We start from the raw sequence: 17,354 nt of genomic DNA on the forward strand, positions 1-17,354 counted from the left end.
GACAGATCATTTCACCATCTCAAGGGGGAATGGACCTCATGTTGTCTGAGGCTTCATCTAGCTCTGGAGCTTGATGTTTGAGTCATTAGTTGACATTACTTTCCAGTTTTTCCTAATTAAGTCTATTCTGCACTCTCCCCTCCTCCATACCCACTCCCCACCTCCCTGCCCCTGTCCAGGACCCCTGAGTGCTGACTCTCTCCTCTCTTTCCCTGAGCTGATCTCCTCAACTGGGCTGCTCATCTGAAGCAGAAATCTTCCAATCCCTGTGAGCTGAGGCAATGAAATCCTCATTGAACCTAATAAGAGGTAACTGGTCCATTTAGCACAAATTGTCTCCCCATGTTGGGATGTGAAGCAGTGAGAAAGAGGGGGATGAAATGCATGGGAAGGAATGGACCACAGTTGCTCACAGGCAAGGCTGGTACGTGGTAAACACACCCTGGGAGCCTGCCTTTGCCAAGGTCATTCTTTCTACTCCCCTGCCTCGGAGCAGCTTCAGCCTATCCAAACCTCTCCCCAGATATTTTGGACACTCATCCTCAGTAGACAGTCCCTTCTGGGGTCTGGCCTTTAGTCCTTTGCTTCAATAGCGGCACTGCTCCCTCAGATATCCTCCGACACCCAAGCCCCATCCAAGGAGCCTGATTCCTTGGTCCACCATCCCCCAAGGGACCTGCTGCCCTTCTTCCTGCCCCCACTCCCACCCCTCCCAGTACAGATTTGAATCTCTCCCTATCGCCAATAAGAGAATCTGTCTCTACTCTGATCCTCATACATCTCAAAAGCTGGGCATCTTAAGGAAGAGGAGAACAAGAGAAAACAGACTGGTGTAGCAGCAGGAAAGCCCAAGGCCTGACATGTGGAAGGACTTATGCAGCCACCTGGGCTATACGACACAAAAGTGGAGGAGTAATGAGGACAAGCCCCTTTGCTGGGAGGACTTCAGAAGAAAGGGTGCCTCTCTCACTGCTCTGGGCTGCAGTCTCTGCAGCAGGGGGAGGGACACGGTGACCTCTGGCAGCTCCTCGCTCTCGGGGACTCAGGGTTTCCTTTATGGTCAGGATTATTTTCCAGGCTGAAAATCAGGATCTTGGCCTTTCCCTTTTGTGCCTCTGGTAAGCAGCAGGAACACAATCCTCCGCCCCCTCTAGGGGGAAAAAAGACAATTTATCGAATTGTTCTGCCGTTCTTAGCCCTCATTGAGACAAAGAATTCATTTCCATCTCTCAGGGTGGCTTCTCCTGCTGGTGGTCATAAATTGCCTTGCTGCTCATTCCCTGACCTCTTGATCTCTTTGCTTTTGTGCTCAGAAAATGATTAATATTTCTCTTAACTCCATATACAACCTTTGGCTGCTTCTCTCCTTCCTTCAGGGTGAAGTAGCCTCCTTAGGGATTACTCCCTCTACCTCCACGCCCCGCACACTTCTCTCTGGGCAGGGCCCTGTGCATGGGGATGAGGACTAATCCAGCAGCCGGACCCGGCTAGCTTACTGGGTGCCCAGCGCTGTTCTAAGAGCTGTATGGATATTGACCCATTTAATCCTCACAACCACCCCATAAAGTAAGTACTATTATTATCTCTATTTTCAGATGAAGAAATCAAGGACTAGAGAGGGGAGGTAAATAGGCTGCCCAAGGTCACACAGAAAGTAAGGGTCAGAACCTGGATTAGGATCCTCTCGGGTTGGTTTCCATGCTCACGTACCTTGCTTTCCACTAGTCTGCTGCTTCTCTGATGGGGAGAGGGTACCCAGCTTCTTCCTTGCCCTCGGGGAGCTCCAGACTGAGAGGACATGCATAGCTCTTGCCCCAAAGGAGCCCCAAGTTTGATGGGGAGGCAGATATCCTGTCCTGGGGAGGTATGTCTAGTCTGATGGAAAAGACACAGACATTGCTTCTGGGAGCATCCATCGGATACTGGGGACTCAGCCCCAGGATGTCCCCAGTTTGATGAGAGTTATGTGATTAAACTCGAGTAGACTCAGTTAATCCAATTAGAATTGTGAACATTCATTTGAGAGAGATGAGAATGGAGGAAAATTAAGAGAGCTTAATTGGGGTTCTCCTCAGAAGGAGGGGAGGGCAAAGCAGGATTGGCAATAAGCGGAACTGCTGGTAGAGGGAAGAGGGCACGGCAGGCACCTCATGGCGTGCGCCCTTGCTGAGGGTAATGCCTGGAAAGCAGGGGTTTGCTTAGCTCAGTGATTCTCAACCCTGGCTGCCCATCAGAATTACCTGGGGAGGTGTTTTAAAATCCTGATGCTTGGGGCTTCACCCAAGAACAATTAATCTTTGGGAGTGAGGCCAAGGCACTGGTGATTTTTAAAAGCCCCTCAGGAGATCCTAATACACAGCTGGTGTTGGGGACCCCTAGCTGGAGTTAGGGTCTTAAGCTCTGGCATCTGGGATATTGACTGGCTTTTGTGGAGGGGATTCTGGAGAATCGTGTTTGCTATGAACAGGGCTGGTAGGAACTGGGGATTAAAGGCAGGGAGGGGGAAAGGGAAGTTAAGGGACCACGAGAGGGAAGTGAGAGTACTGCTTTGGCTGTTAAGGATCTGGAGAAATTTGGCTTCTCTGCTGCTAGGGTTTCTAGGTGAGATAAGAGGCCAAGGGGAAGGGAAAGCTTTGATAACCCAGTCCCTCCTCACACTGAAAATCACCATCAAACCTGAATAGCAGAAGCTGGAAGGTGGGCAAGAAGCACTCACTAAGCTAAGAATATTCTCTTCCCTCTCTCTGGACTTTTTCTTCTAAACATTTTCCTACATCGTATCACCATGGGCCTCCTGTCCATGCAGAATGAAAAGGGGAAAAGGCTGTCTCCCTGACACTGCATGAACATCCCTACCTCAGGGCCCTTGTACTTGCTGTTTCCACCTACCTGATATATTCTCCCCTCAGATGCCCGAACATCTGAATCTCTCAGGTCCTTCAGGTTTCTGCTTAAATGTTACTTTAGCAGAGCAGCTTTCCCAGTAAGAGTAGCAATTTCTCTTTCCCTTCCACTCCCTATTCATTGTATCCTGCTTTATTTGTCTCTCATAGCATTTACTACAGCCTGGTGTATTCTATGAGTTTTCTACTGCCTATTCCTGCTCTGTAGAATGGAACACTCTGAAGGAGGGACTTTGTTAAATAAAATTTTTTTTTCATTGTTATATCTCCAAGGCCTAGAGTTTTGACTGGAACATAAGCAGACACTGAAGAAGTATCTGTGGAATGCAAGATTAATGGATGAGTAAATGAAAAGCCCTTGTGTGTCTGCACGTTGGTGTGTGGCTCTTTGTATGTATTTGTGATTATATTCCTATTTCTCTGGGTTAGGTATGCTCTTTATTTTTAAACTGTGTGTTTGCCTGTGCACATGTGTTTTTGAACATATGGAGGACTCTTTGGGTCTATGCATAGTGTGCTTCTGAATGTGAGTTTGTGTGTGTTTCTGCCTGTGTTTCTGTGTCTTCTGTATGTGGATGTGTCTGGACCCTTCAGCCTGGTGTCAGGATCTGTGGAAGAAAGAGGCGTTGTAACTGCCTCGCACCAGCAGAGGGCACCAAAGAGCCATGTGCCTGAAATCCAGAAATCTTGCCGGGTCGTTAGGGACTCCGAAGACTTAGGATCCGGGAGGAAAGAAGTGGAGACCTCTCTGGACCAATACAGTGCTGTAAAGTTGTGCAATTCCTGTGCAGTTTCTGATATTTCTCCTCAACTCATTCCCTAGAACCCAGAGGTCGAGGCACCCCCAATCCCGTGAGCAGAAGCATCCGGTTAGGGGTTGGGAGAGAGGCTGGTTGTCAAGCTGGGCTCTTTAAGAACGAGGAGAGCCTCATCAATCTCCAGGAATTCCTTCCCCTCCCAGTACCCAGATCCCTCAGCCTCAAAGGATCTGAAACTCTGTGCTTGGAGATCCTCCTGTGGCTGCCCTCTCCTCGGCCTTTGGAAGCCCTCTAGTTGACTACTTTCTGGATGGGTAGATAGATGCCCAAGATGAACAAAGGAAGGAGTCAACTGCGCCTCTCCCCCACCGGCTGAGGACTCCAACACAGCCTGGTGTCACTATGTGCTGGGTGAGGCCCCCCCTGGCAGGGGCCTCAGTCCGGTCCAGTAAGCAGCTGGAATTCTTCAGCTTTGGGTTTTGTAGGTGGGAAGAGAAGTGTATCCCTCCTCACCTCCAGCATTCATCAGTCAACTGAGAATTCCCAATTTGGGGGATGTAGGGGTTAGATTCTGGGTGTGGAATTAACAAGAAAAAAAATAGGATTTTATCCTTTTTGATTCCATGAACAGCCACCTGCCCACCCCTTCCTCTCCCACACACGCTGACACACACCCAAACACACCCAAACACTCACACACCCTTCCCCACCAGTCATCCCCTGGGCTAAAGGCTTGTCCTCAGCCCATGCCCCGCCTCCCCAGTCTACTGCCTAGTTCCGTAGCCCGGGACCAGGGCTGTATATATACATGAGAGGGAGGTGCGGGGGGCAGGGGTCCAGCCGTCCCAGCTCCAGCGCCCGCTTCTGTCACGTTAGTTACCCCCTTTGCCCTCCACCGCTTTCTCTCTTGGCGCTCCGTCCATCTCAGTTCCAGCGAGGGGTGTGAGTGCGTGTGTGTGTGTGTGTGTGTGCGTGTGCGCGCGCACTGGGGGGGCAGGGGGAGGGCTGTGGAGGGAGGCGCCGTCGGAGGGAGAGTAGACGTCAGGAGGAGGGACTGAGAAGGGAGAGAGAGGGAAGGAAGAGAAGGGGGGAGAAAGGGAGAGCAGAGATCGAAAGAGACCCAGAGAGATAAAGCTTGAGGCGAGAAATAGTAAAAAGGCGGGGGGGGGCGGGAGGGGGGAGGAAGGAGGGGTGGAGAAGAGGGAAAGGGAGAGAGAGTGAGAGAGAGAGAGAGAGCGAGCGACGGGACCGGGAGGAAAGAGAAATAAAGAGGAGCGGAGGGAAGGGAAGTGAGTTTGTGCGCGTGAGTGAGTGTGCGTGTGCGTGTGAGTGTGCAGGGGCGGGCGCGGGCGGGCGGGGGGCGGGCTCCCGGGCTCCCCTCCTCCCCAGCCCGCTCCTCTCGCTCCCTCGCCGACTCCGGGCCCCAGCCGCGGGCGGGCGGACGGCGGGCGGGCAGCATGCTGAGCCTCCTCGTTTGGATCCTCACTCTCTCCGATACTTTCTCCCAAGGTAAGAGGGGCCCCCCCGGGGCCCCCCCGCCCACCCCCACCCCCGGCAGCCCGGGGAACACTGCGGGGCTCGGCGGCCCGCGGCCGGTCCCCCGGGGTCCGGACGCCACGAGGCGGGGGCTGGGTCCCGGCGCGGAGCCCTGGGGGAGGGGGCGCGGAGTAACGGGGGGCTGGTGGCGAGGAGGAGTTTTCCGTTGATTTGCCCAAGTTGTTTCCTCCGGCTGCGCGGGAGCCCGGTGAATCGGGGCCGCGAGGGCCGGGGGTCGGAGTGAAAAAGGGATCCGAACGCTCAAAGTCTTTTCCGAATCATCTGGCAGCCCTACCTACCTCCACCCTCCGAGGCCGGGAGTCAGGACGCCCGGGTCCTGGCCGGGGGAAGGCTGGGAAGAGAGTGGGACTTCGGATTCGGGGATGGGAGGGGCGCGGAAAGCTGGGGGCCCGGGCTCCGGAAGATGCAGCTAAGGGAATCCCCGTGCTCCTTCCAGCCCAGCCCCTCGGAGGGCTGAGTCTGAGCGGCGGCTCCAGACTGCCTGGGGCTGCCGCCTTCAAAGGAAGGGAGCGGTGCCTCGGGGCCTCTGGTGGGGATTTGAACCCCTGCCCGCGGAGGCTCCGGGTCGGGAGTGGAGTTCCACAGGCAGCTTCGGGCCCGCTGGATATGGAAGGGGCCACTTGCGGGCGGGGCTCACACCCACGGGGGGTCAGGAAAGTGTTGATGTCCGGGCTTATTTGGGACTGGCGGGGGAGAGGCTGGGAGATGAGGGAGAGGTTGAGAGAGAGATGAGGATATTAGTGTATCCGGAGGCTGGGCTGGGGGGCGGCGGGGGAACTGAAGAAACCAAGGGCCCAGACTTCAGCCCCGACTGGGGTCTGTGGGAGTGGATTCTTGTCTCCTGGGTCGGACTCTAAGGAAGATTTAATCCTGCTGAGCAAGCTCCCCCCACCCCCCCCAAAAATGGAGCTGACACAGATGTTGACATACAAACACCAAAAACCAGCCATAGACACTGAGACAGACTGTTCACCTACTGAGACAGACATACCCGCGAGCATCCCCCACACGGAGACAGACACATATACACAAAGACACTGACACATCTGAGGAAGACAGATTCCTCCCCCGTATCGGCACATGCGTGCACGTTCATGCACCCAAACATAACAAAACTCACAGACACAGTACATGTATGAGGCGGGCATTTACAAGGACACAACACGCGCACACACACACACTGAAACCCTTCCAGGGATACCAACCCTCCAGCTTGAACAAAGAAACTTGAACAGATATTCATATAGGCAGACACTTATGGAGATGTACAGACAACAAAATGGAGGAGGTGGTCTCCTTTTTTCGGGGGGGGGTGGGAATCTGGGAAGGGGGAAGTTAGCTTGGACAGAGCACCCTCAGGCATTGCCCCGCTCTCAGTTCCCTTCCGGGCCCGGTGGGTGTGTGTTTAGGGGTGGGGTGTTATGCTGGACCCCTCCCCTCCAATCCTGGCCAGGCGCCTCCCTGGCTCCGAAGCCAAAGCCTGGCTGAGTTGCTGGGGGCCGGTCTGTCGATCCATCATTCCCCATAGGGCATCCATGCCCCCCTGCCCCGCCCCCCCCCCACACACTTAGGATTTGGGAAGGGCGCACATCCATGGTGTGAGAAGTGGTGCTGGGGGAAAGGAAGCCTGGCCCTGGGGTTGGCAGGCCAAGCCAGCCACTTGGCAGAAAGTTGGGAAGATGACTTAAGTTCTGACTTTGTTCAGCCGGGCTGCTAGAGAAGGGGGAGATGGGGGAGGGCCCACGGTGATGGAGGAGGGGTCAGCTGGGTCTGTACTGATGTGCGTTGGGCGCAAGCTTCTGTCTGCCCCTTTCCCCGCAGCCCTCATGTGTCAGCAACGTGGATACAAACGAGCTTCAAGGAACAAAAGCTGCAGTTAGCAAACAGGAGAGGCATGTGGATTGAATCGGGACAGAAACGGTCCGAGGGAAGTGTGTTGTGTGCCTTTCTCCCTTTGGAAAGGGGGGGAGGGGTGAGGGGTTAGCTGAGCTCCCATCGCCCATCCTCCAGCGGGGGTGAAAGCAAGACCTGATGAAAGTGTGCAAAAGTATTTGGGACGGGGGGAGGGGTTACCAAAGGGAAATAAAAGGGAGAGGATAGAACGGAGGGGAGAGGAAGTCACTCCTGAGTGTTCCTGGGAAGCTGAGCAAGGACTGGGGAGGAGGCAGGGCAGGAAGGAGTAGGGATCTGGGGCTCTTCAGGGTCGGGGGAGGTGGCAGGACCTCTCTCCTCAGCCTCCATCCTTAGAAAGAAAGAGTTGTAGGCAGGGACTGGGGCAGTGGTAGGGGAAACCAAGGCGGGGATCGCCAGGGGCTGGAGGGAGTGTGGCAGGGAGGTGGGGAGAAGGTGGGAGGAGAAGGCAGTTGAAATGAGGGGAGTGGAGAGGAGAGGGGAAAGGGACGTTCAGCCTAGGCAGAGAAATAAAAATCACATTTTAAAGAATTTCAATGGGCTTCATCAATCTTCATTTTTCACTAAATAATTTTCTGTATCTTATCTAAATGAAAACCATTATCCTTCCCCCTGTTTCCATCATGCGCTGGCTCCTCAGACTGATTGCGCCGAAAATTGAAATATTTATTCATTTTCTGGGAGATTTTCTCGCTCCCCAGTCTCAGGGAGGAGAAATTGAAAAAGAAAGATTATAGCTAATCAGAGCAATGTGGGATGACAGGCTGGCCCAGGGTGGGAGCTGCCCAGGGGAGGGTGGAGGTGAAGGTGGGGGGAAAATCTGTCCCTCCAGCCCCCAGAGTCCCCCGGGCATCCCTGCCATTGCTTTGCAGGGTGGTGAGGAGTGAAGGGAAGAGGGCCTCCTAAATTCCCAGTATTCAGCTGCCGAGTACAGCTACATTCTGGCAGAGAACAAGAGTCTGGAAAAAAGAGTAGCTGAGAATGGACTCTCTCCTCCCTGTGCCACAACCAACACCCCCCCCCCCCAAGATGTCCCACCCGTCTAGCCCAAAGCAGGATCTTGAGGTTGGGGAAGAGGCAGGGGGCGACATGGCAGAAATCAGGATACCAGGTCCCTCTCCTTGACCTTCTTCTTCTTTTTTTTTAAATTAATTAATTTATTTTATTTATTTATGTTTGGCTGTGTTGGGTCTTTGTTGCTGCGTGTGGGCTTTCTCTAGTTGCGGCGAGCGGGGGCTACTCTTGGTTGCAGTGCGCGGGCTTCTCTTTGTGGTGGCTTCTCTTGTTGCGGAGCACGGGCTCTAGGTGTGCGGGCTTCAGCAGTTGTGGCACGCGGGCTCAGCAGTTGTGGCTCGCGGGCTCCAGAGTGCAGGCTCAGTAGTTGTTGCGCACGGGCTTAGTTGCTCTGCGGCATGTGGGATCTTCCCGACCAGGGCTCGAACCCATGTCCCCTGCGTTGGCAGGTAGATTTTTAATCACTGAGCCACCAGGGAAGCCCTCCTTGACCTTCTTGATTGGACTTCGGCTCAGACCCAAAGGGAGGGTGTGAACCCAGTATTTGGTGCCTGGAATTACCTCTGGCTAAATTCTGGACCACAGAAGACCCTGGATCAGGAGGAGGAGGCATCTAGGCCCTCCCACCTTCTGCTGGCTGACATGGCTGCATGGTTGGTTGTCTTGCTCTGCCTTTGGTTCTCCAATGGGGTGAGGATGAGGAAGCCCAGCCTCGTCCCCGGCTCTCACCCCCTTGACTTGCGGACCGAGTGCTCTGATGGAAGCTCTTGTAGACCCTCTTTATATCCTCGGGTTCCAAATCTTAATTTCTCTTTTAGCCTTTCAGTTTCTGACACAGTGCTACACACTCGCTTGGTAAAGTGCCCTTAAATATCTGATCAATTGATTGATTTGATGAGAGCACTACGATGTTGGAAGAAGGCAGTATTAAAGGGTGCTTAAATCACAGACTCCTGTCCAGCTCCCTGGCTAAACCCCCTGCCCTTTGGCCACTGGGTAGTTGTGTTGGCTTGAACAAGGTATGTGCCTTCTCTGTGTCTTAGTTTGCTCGTCTGTAAAGTAAGGTTAGGAATAACATTTCATAGGGTGTCGATGGCAGTTAAATATGTTAATCCGTGTAAGGTGCATGGAACAGTGTCTGGCACAGAGAGATGTGCTCAGTAAGTGCTTCTGTTATGACTTTGCGGCTGGACATAGGAAGCCGAGTTGTTTTTTTCCTTTCCAGCTCCTCCTCATGATTCTCTTTTTGTTTTCCTGCTCCAGCTGCCCAGATTTTTGGTCCTGGGCTTCAGTACCTCTGCTTTGTATCTCTCATGGAGAGAACTGGGTTGTAGAGGATCCAGAAGGGGAAGCTGACCAGCGTTCCCCTGGTTGGAGACCTCAGGAAAGCTCTGGAGAAGGAGAGGACCAAGTGGAAGAGGTCGGCATTCTAGTGAGAAGGAGCTAGAGCTCTCGTGAGAGATGAGGAACACTAGCCCTGAGGTGGCAGCATTTCGGAGTCTGGAAATAATACGGATCATTTATTGAGCCCTGTGCTAACTACTTTATATGCATTATCTAATTTAATCTGTACAACAGCCCCCTGAGATTGGCTCTGTAATTATCCCCATTTCATGGAGGAGAAATCGAGGTTTAGACAGGTTAGGTGTCTCGATGGTAGTTGGGGGAACCAACCCACCTCAAATCCTGCACCCCTCCCCTTTGCCTGGCATCCCACGTGCCAGCAGGGACAGATGCTGGGCTAGGACAGGGTCTTTCCTGATCCAGAGCCAAAGGAGAACTAAGAGGAAAAGGGAATGAGTGCTCATAAATGGAAACTCACTCAAATTTTAAAAATCATCCTTTATTCTGAGATTCTGTCCTTCTACATTTTTGGGTGTTGAATGGTTTTTCTTTGATGGTATGATGGTGCCCATAAATGACTTTTTTAAAAAAAGCCCTTTACTTGGCAAATCTAAAGGTTTGCAACCTGTGTTTGTTTCTAAGATTATACACAGCGTTACAGGTCCATGAGCTACAAACTTGGGCACTACCCCTGTACCATGCAAGGCTGACTCCTGGAGAATCGTGGCGAGGCAAGGGGTGGAGTGCTGAGTGGGGGCCTGGGGAGAAAACCAGGACAGTCAGCTTCCAATTCAGTGCAGTCCCTGGCAGACACAGAGGCTGGGATCTGGTGTTCCCATCTGCTTTGGGAAGCCCTGCCTGCCCTAGAGTGGGGCAAAGTGACTGTAGGAGGTAGGCTCCCTACCAAAGCATCAAAATTACTTCTTTTTGAATCCCTACTGTGTGCTGTTCACAGTCATCATTCTTTATTCCTTTGAACAACGACCTTGTGAAGATACCATTACCCCTATTTTATAGATGAGGAAACAAAAGCTGGGTTTAATTAACTTGCTTAAGGCCATCCCTGGGGTATTAGATCCCAGATTTAAACTCTCTGTCTTACTACAAGGCCAGGCTGCCTCCACGTCAGAGCCACCTGTGCAAGTGCCTCCTTTCAGTTGAGGGGGCTCTGGAGGGGAGAAGAGGCCTTCTTCCTTCTCCTCTTCCCCACGGTGATGGACAGGCTCCTTCTGGTGCCTTGCTCAGCCTTCTCCCCCAGGGCTCAGCCCATCACACCTAGCCCATATCCATCTTGCTGCCTTGCTCTGATGATCATCCGTTTTATTCAGCGGGGATGGGAACTCCTTGTCTGTCAGGAGAAGGAGGTTAGTAAAGCCCCCTTTCTTCCCACCTGTAGAGTCTTTTTAACTTTGTACTTGTATAGTACTTTCCAATTTTAGCAACTTTTTCACAGGTACAATCTCATTTAATAGAGATATTGCGATCGTCCTGTGATACAGACAGTGTCATTATTACTTCTCCATTTAACAGATGAGAAAACAGAGAGTCCTAGAGAGTTGAAATGACTTGCTAAGGGGGAGGCTGGGCTGGAGGGAAGGGATAGGGGGTAAACTCCTCCATCACCCCAATTTTGGGGGACTGTTTCCAGCTAAGGGTAGGGAAATTCCTCTCCATGCGTCCAGGGCTGAGAAAGCTGTGCCCCTTCCCGACCTACCACCTCCTGCCTGGTTTCTTTTCAAGGCCTCCAGACCACTTTACTTGGCCATGTCCTGGAGGATGCTTTGACCTGGAAAGGGCTGGTGTAGGGGGTGGAGGAGGTGGTGGTCAGCAGTGGAGGAGAAAGAGGCTGCCACGTCCTTGGTCCTCAATGCTGAAATGCAACATCAAGGAGAGGCTGTCTCAGGAGTCAGGAAACAGAATGAGTTCATTCCAAGTGAGAGAGAAGGCCGTTCACTTCTGTGGAGGACCTGCTTTGTGTTTTATGTGCATTAGTAACTCATTTAATACCAACAATAATCTGTTAAATGCAGGAGTCATTATCCCCATTTTGTGGGTGGACAAAGAGAGACTCAAAGGTGTTAAGCAGATCGGCCAACGTGATACATCTAAGAAGTGACAGAGCCAAGACTAGATCCCAAGCAGGGAAGTTGGAGTGGGGGGGCCGGAATGATTCCCAGAAGGAAGCCCCTGAAGATGGGCATATCCACCTCTTCCACATTGCTGCTGCATGCAAGTCTCACTGCACAGTGTGTGTGCCCACATGCACGCGCATAGATTCCCACGCGGCCTCCTGTGCACTCGCACACGCAGCCATTTCTCATCCCCATATACCTATAGACAGATATCTCTCTGGCTTTCCCCTGGTCCTTCCATTCACCAGAGCAACACTGCCATGTTTCTGTGTACCATTCCCCTTCCAGTTATGGCAGCCATCCTTTGAAGAGTCTTTGAAGGCACTACTTTTTTGTCTTGTCTCGCATGCTCTGAAGATATACACACTACAAGGTTAAGAAAGTTAGAACGCTTGGGTTCCTCATTCTGTGACTCTGGTCTCTCTCCATCCTGCAACCCCAGCTCTTACACTTTCCCACTACTGATTCACAGACAATGCAACCTGATAGAGTTCTTTGAGCTCCCAGGATGAAAGCTGTTCTAGCTCCCAGACATTGCCAAAGATCACATTTTTCTTTCTTTTTCCATCCCACTCTCCCACACCCCCCATCAGCTCTCTCCAAACTCCCAGTTTCTCCCCTCCACATTTAATTTCTCCAACAACTTTTATTAACCTCTGTAGCCTCTGGGAGCTGAAGCCTCATTCCTCTCTGCCCTCCTTGAGTCCATTTAACAAAATTGGGATCATATTGAAATAAATGGGCCTTGTAGCCAGCCAGCCTCCTCAGGATTAAGGGTCTTAAATCCAGGGTGGAACTCTCTAGTACTCCCTAGCAAATTCCATTAGTTTCCCAGGAGATGCTGCTGCTGCTTCATTCCTCTGGAGCTCTGGCTCTGGGAAGGTGATGGGAGAATCTCCCAGAAGGCCACGGGGACTGGGTTTTGAGGCAGGGAAGGGACAGCAGGGACCTGAGTGCTCTGTGCCCAGAGGGTAGTCCCTGGAGGCTGCCCCACTCCAGGCCAGATTAGGAATCATACATTCCTCTTCCAGACTGGCCCTTTGATGCTTTTCTTTTGTGCCCCTTCTGAAGCAATATGAGGAGTCCATCCTCACTGGAAGATGTGTGGGGAGAGAGTAAGGACTCAGTCCCTTCATCCCACAGAAAATGTGTTGTGTGCTTCTACTATGTGCCAGGCACCAGTGTTGCAAAAAGAATAAAATACTGTCCTTGCCTTTAAGGGTCTCACTTTGTGATTTAGGTGCAAAAATTACTCAGCTTCAGTAGGTCTCAGTTTACTCTTCCATAAAATGGGGAGAATTAATTTTTTTTTTCAAATCAGCAAATGTATATTTCTATATATAAAACATACTGGTAGGCATTATGGGGAGTTAAAAAAAAAACCCCACAAAATTGTATGGTCCCTTCCCTCCAAGAAGCTAAGATGCACATACATATGCAAAGATTCCAGGTAATGCTAGGCTGGGTGTAGTTGGTGTCAGGATAGCAGTGTGCACAGTCAGAGCTGGGGAGTTTGCTGTGGGCTGAAGAGGCCAGGAAAGGCTCCGTGGAGGAAGTGGGTCTAAGGATGGACAGGATATGGCTGTGGCAGGAAGAGGGAGAGCATTACCAGACCGACTCAACTTCCCGAGTCAAGGTGTGGCTACCGGAATGTGCGGGGTCCACTGAGGCTGGTGGCAGATGAGGATTTGGGTCAGGGCAAAATACTGGAGGTGATCCAGAACAGTAGACTGGGGCCCGACCCAAGAAGGCCTTGAAAAGCCAGGCCAGAGACTGTCCTGTAAGAAGTGGGGAGCCAGGGGTTTCTGTTTTTGAAGCAGAGGAAGTGTTAAAAAACCCATGTGATCCCTACCTCATTCCTCACCAAACCCTCCTCTCCTCGTAAACTCCCCTTCCACTGCTGTAGAGATCTGCAGCTCATTCAATTGGGACAAAAAAAAAAAAAAAAAAAGGTGAAATGGGCAGGTGATCAGAGTTTGACCAGGCAGAAGTGAGCAGAAAACCTTAGAGAAAATCAGTTCTGCCTTGGGAAGTCTCAGATCTGTGACCTGAGTTGGGGAGGCTTTGGAATGATGAGAAGATCTTTTTTCTCAGTGAATCCTCAGGTATATGATAAAGATGCCCGGAGACAGAGTTCAATGGAGAGCCCTGCAGCTTGGTGGATACCTAGGCTGTTTGTCACATGTTCCCTGGGACCTTAGGCTCGGTCTGCACTGCCCAGAGTCTAGGGGAACCACCTGGTCCCATCAGAGGGCCAATCCGGATATAGTCCCTGCAGGGTCAATCCTGGGCCGTTTCCTCTGGTCAGTGGCCAGAGATGTGTGTGCACTTGGGGGTTGAGCCTAGAGATTCTTAAAACCTCTGCAAGGAAGCCAGCTCTGGTTTTTCAAATGGAAACCTTTGAAGAAGATTCCTGCTAGGGTGGTGAGTGCCTGTGTCCAACTAAGCCGGTGTGTTTTTAATGGCTGGGCTGGGCCGGGCACTCAACTAGGCACCGGAGGTACAAAGGTAAGTGAGATTTGGTCCCTGTCCTTGAGGCACTCTGGGGCGGGTGTAGGAGAAGGATGTATAAACACATATTGACAATACTATAAGATAAACGTTGGGAGAGAGGTATGTGAAAAATGCTGAAGTCTAGCTGTCGGAGAGGGGGGAGTGCAGGAGGCAGCCTGGCAGGGGGAGGGCACAGCCACAGATGTGAGGCTCTGGGGCTGCGCCGCCGGAGCCTCTGGAATGCAGCGCCACTCAAGATATCCCGGCTCTGGACAATCCCTGATTGTGCCCCCTGCTCCGGATGGAAGGAGCTGAGGAATCCGAAGGAGTGAGCAAGGTCCCTCCCAAGGATTATGATTTCCAGGAACAAAGGCAGTTTATATAAAGCGCCCTTTCCCCAAATCTCCAACCTCTTGTGTCCAGTTCCCTCTTCCCCACCCCCGCTCCCACCCAACTGAGCTGATTTCTAAATTAACTTTGTCCTTGTAATCAGCTTAGCTGAGTTTTTTTTCTTTTCTTTCTTTCTTTTTTTTTTTTTTTTCCCCTCCTTCCTGAATTCTCCCAGGAACAGCCTCGGGCCCTGCTCGCTCCATTACCCAGCATTGTCAAGCCGTGAGGTGCTTTTAACTGGTCTTCCCATTCGACTCTCTTAACTGGGAGGTTATTAAAAGGAAGGAAGCTGAGATGGGCAGATGGGGGTAGAGGGAGAGAGAGAGAGAGACAAGGGAGAGTGAGAAGGCAGGCTGGCAGGGTGAAGCCCCAGAGAGAAGTTGGGGTTTTCTTCATCTTGATTTCCTAGTCATCCAGTGGACCCCTGGGTTTTAATCCCAAACCCTGAGCAATTGACATGCTGCTCTATGCCTCAGTCCCTACCTCCCTGGAAATCTCCTAGCTTGACCTCACTGTGAGATGGGATGGGGGGACTCCCAGAGGCCCCTGCAGTCCGCTCCCTCTTTGCCCACCTCTCCCCCACACATACTCCTGCTACCAGCGCTATCAACTCTCCAGCCTCCACCCCCAAGTCAGCTACTGCCTAGATGATGTTTGATCCTAGACTGATGTGCCTATCACCCTGCACACATCTGGGAATTCTTCCCTCACCAGGCCGTGGGTGAAGTGAGAATACAAATTCATTTTAATGTCCGTTTGAGCCAAATATAATTAGAAAGGAAAATCTGACTTGGCAAAAAAAAGTCTAATGCATGGCAAAGCTAAGTTAAAATGACTTCTGGATTATCTGCACTGCTGCTGTCTCCATTTGTGCAGAAAATTGAGAGGGGAGCCTGTAAAGCCTGTATCTAAGGGGTTTGGTTTGTGCACGTTGCCTTTGGTTTCATACCAGGGTCATGTCATAAGACTAGTCTCTTTCAACACACCTTTGGAGTTGGATAACCCCTCAAGTGCCCTGGGACCTCCTTACCAGAGGGCCTATGGGAAAGCCAGACTTGCCCAGAGGGGCTGCCGCCCGTGTGATCAAGACCAAGTCATTTCACTAGAGCCTCAGTTTTCTCATCTATAAAATGGAGACAGTAATACCCACCTCAGAGGGTTGCTGTGAGGACCGAATGAAGGAATCTATGTTAAGAAATGGGATTTGGAACACAGCTGGTATTCAGTAAATCATATTGCACAGTGCCGGCTTTTTATAGCTCATAGTACAAGGCAGATCTGAGGAAAGCAGACAGTAGGATGAGTGAAGAACAAATAATGGTGCAAAGACAGATACGTCTCCGTGAACTGTGCCAGTGAGGTTGGTAATCCCTGAATTTATGGTTTCTGGAATGCAGTGCGGTGAGACTTTTGAGATGGCAGCAAAGCCTAATGGAAAGCACCCTGCTTTAGAGTTAGGTCTGAGTCCTGGCTCTGAAGATTCAGTGGTCTCTTCATCTTCGTGAGCCTTAGTCTCCTCGGCGTTAAATGGAGTGATAGCAACCACAGCCACTTACCTCTTACTTGAAGCCCTGGGAAAGCATCTGGCAATGCACAGTAAGCGTGACCAGAAGGTTTGTCGCTCCACAAGATTTCAGCTCAGTGTGTTAGAACAATGATTCTCAAACTTTAACAACCTTATGAAGCACCTGGGGATCTAGTTAAAAAGTGCAGATTCTGATGCGGAAGATCTGGGGTCAGGTGGCGTTTATGCATTGGCACCAAGCTCCCAGGGGACGCCGATCCTGCTGCTTCTTGGACCACACTCTGAAGCGTGAGAGGATGTGTTCTTCTAGGGCAATAGATCTTCAACTTTCTAATGGGAAGCAAGAGAAAATAGAATTCGTTTACCTGAATTCGCTTTTCAGCCAGCTTAGTTGTGTAACAGAGCCCGGATGGATCGTTGATTCAGGAGTGTCTATATGTTTGTTTTAGGGAAGCAGGTTGTGGGACAGAAGAGGGGGCAGTGGGTGCCAGCGTGCCCATCTTCGGCCCCAAGCCTGACCCGCCCAGCCTCCTTCTTGCCACCTCCCAAGCTCCCAGCCGCCCCTACTCCACCCCACCAAGTCTTCACTCAGGCCAACAGCTGCCAGCTGCAAAGTTGAAAAGCAACTAGCCAGTATGTTGGTGGAAACTCCTCCATGCCTGACCCAGTCAGTCATTTCCACTCAATTTTTTTTTTTTTTTTTTAATGAAAAGAGTCCTCACAATCCAGCTCTCATTTGGTGGAGTTTTGGGGGAAAACATTTTGGCAGAGCTGCTAGCCAGGGCCTAGACCTTGTTGGCTTTGGCTTGAAAATTTGGGCAGGAGCAAATTGAGGTTTGGGAAGGAAGGTGGGTCATAGGCCTAACCGAGGGCATGATTTGGGGGGAGCAATGGAGGACCATCCCTGGGCAGGTCATTTTCTCACACTCACATAGACCTACTGGTTGTTCAGGCAACATGATGAACTAACTCATTCTCTCCCTACCTTCTCTGTCTGTGTGCAGAGCCTCAGGCTGTAGAGGAAGATCCACAGGCCTGGGAAGAGAGAGCTTCTGCCTTCAGAGTTCTGATTCAATGGGGGAAGCTTGGTTCTTATATCTAGGGAATCCTGTCCACTAGGGGCAACAGGAACTCCCATTACTTCCCCTTATCCCCCCCTCCCCCAGAAAACTGACTGCACATTCAGCCATCTCCAAGTGCAAATGGGGACATATGCAAACTGCACACATCCATCCTGAGGGGTTTCAGAGTAAATAAAGAAGGAGGTGGGATCAATCAGATTGGGCTTCCTAGAACATAGAGCCTGGGGTCAAGAATGAAGATGGAG

At 51.6% G+C, this 17,354-nt stretch overlaps 1 protein-coding gene across 2 annotated transcripts in view; it reads left to right on the forward strand.

Annotated features, from left to right (window-relative positions):
• The first annotated feature begins 5,014 nt into the window (after positions 1 to 5,014).
• Positions 5,015 to 17,354, forward strand: part of KIRREL1 (kirre like nephrin family adhesion molecule 1) — a 101,456-nt gene continuing 89,116 nt past the window's right edge. For both annotated transcript variants that reach the window (XM_036867653.1, XM_036867654.1), the window contains exon 1: positions 5,015 to 5,170. In XM_036867653.1, the coding sequence (XP_036723548.1) occupies positions 5,119 to 5,170 (52 nt within the window). In that variant the 5' untranslated portion in view covers positions 5,015 to 5,118. The remainder of the gene's footprint in view (positions 5,171 to 17,354) is intronic.

The sequence above is a fragment of the Balaenoptera musculus genome, chromosome 1 (genome assembly GCF_009873245.2).
Source record: "Balaenoptera musculus isolate JJ_BM4_2016_0621 chromosome 1, mBalMus1.pri.v3, whole genome shotgun sequence".
NCBI classification, from domain to species: Eukaryota; Metazoa; Chordata; class Mammalia; order Artiodactyla; family Balaenopteridae; genus Balaenoptera; species Balaenoptera musculus.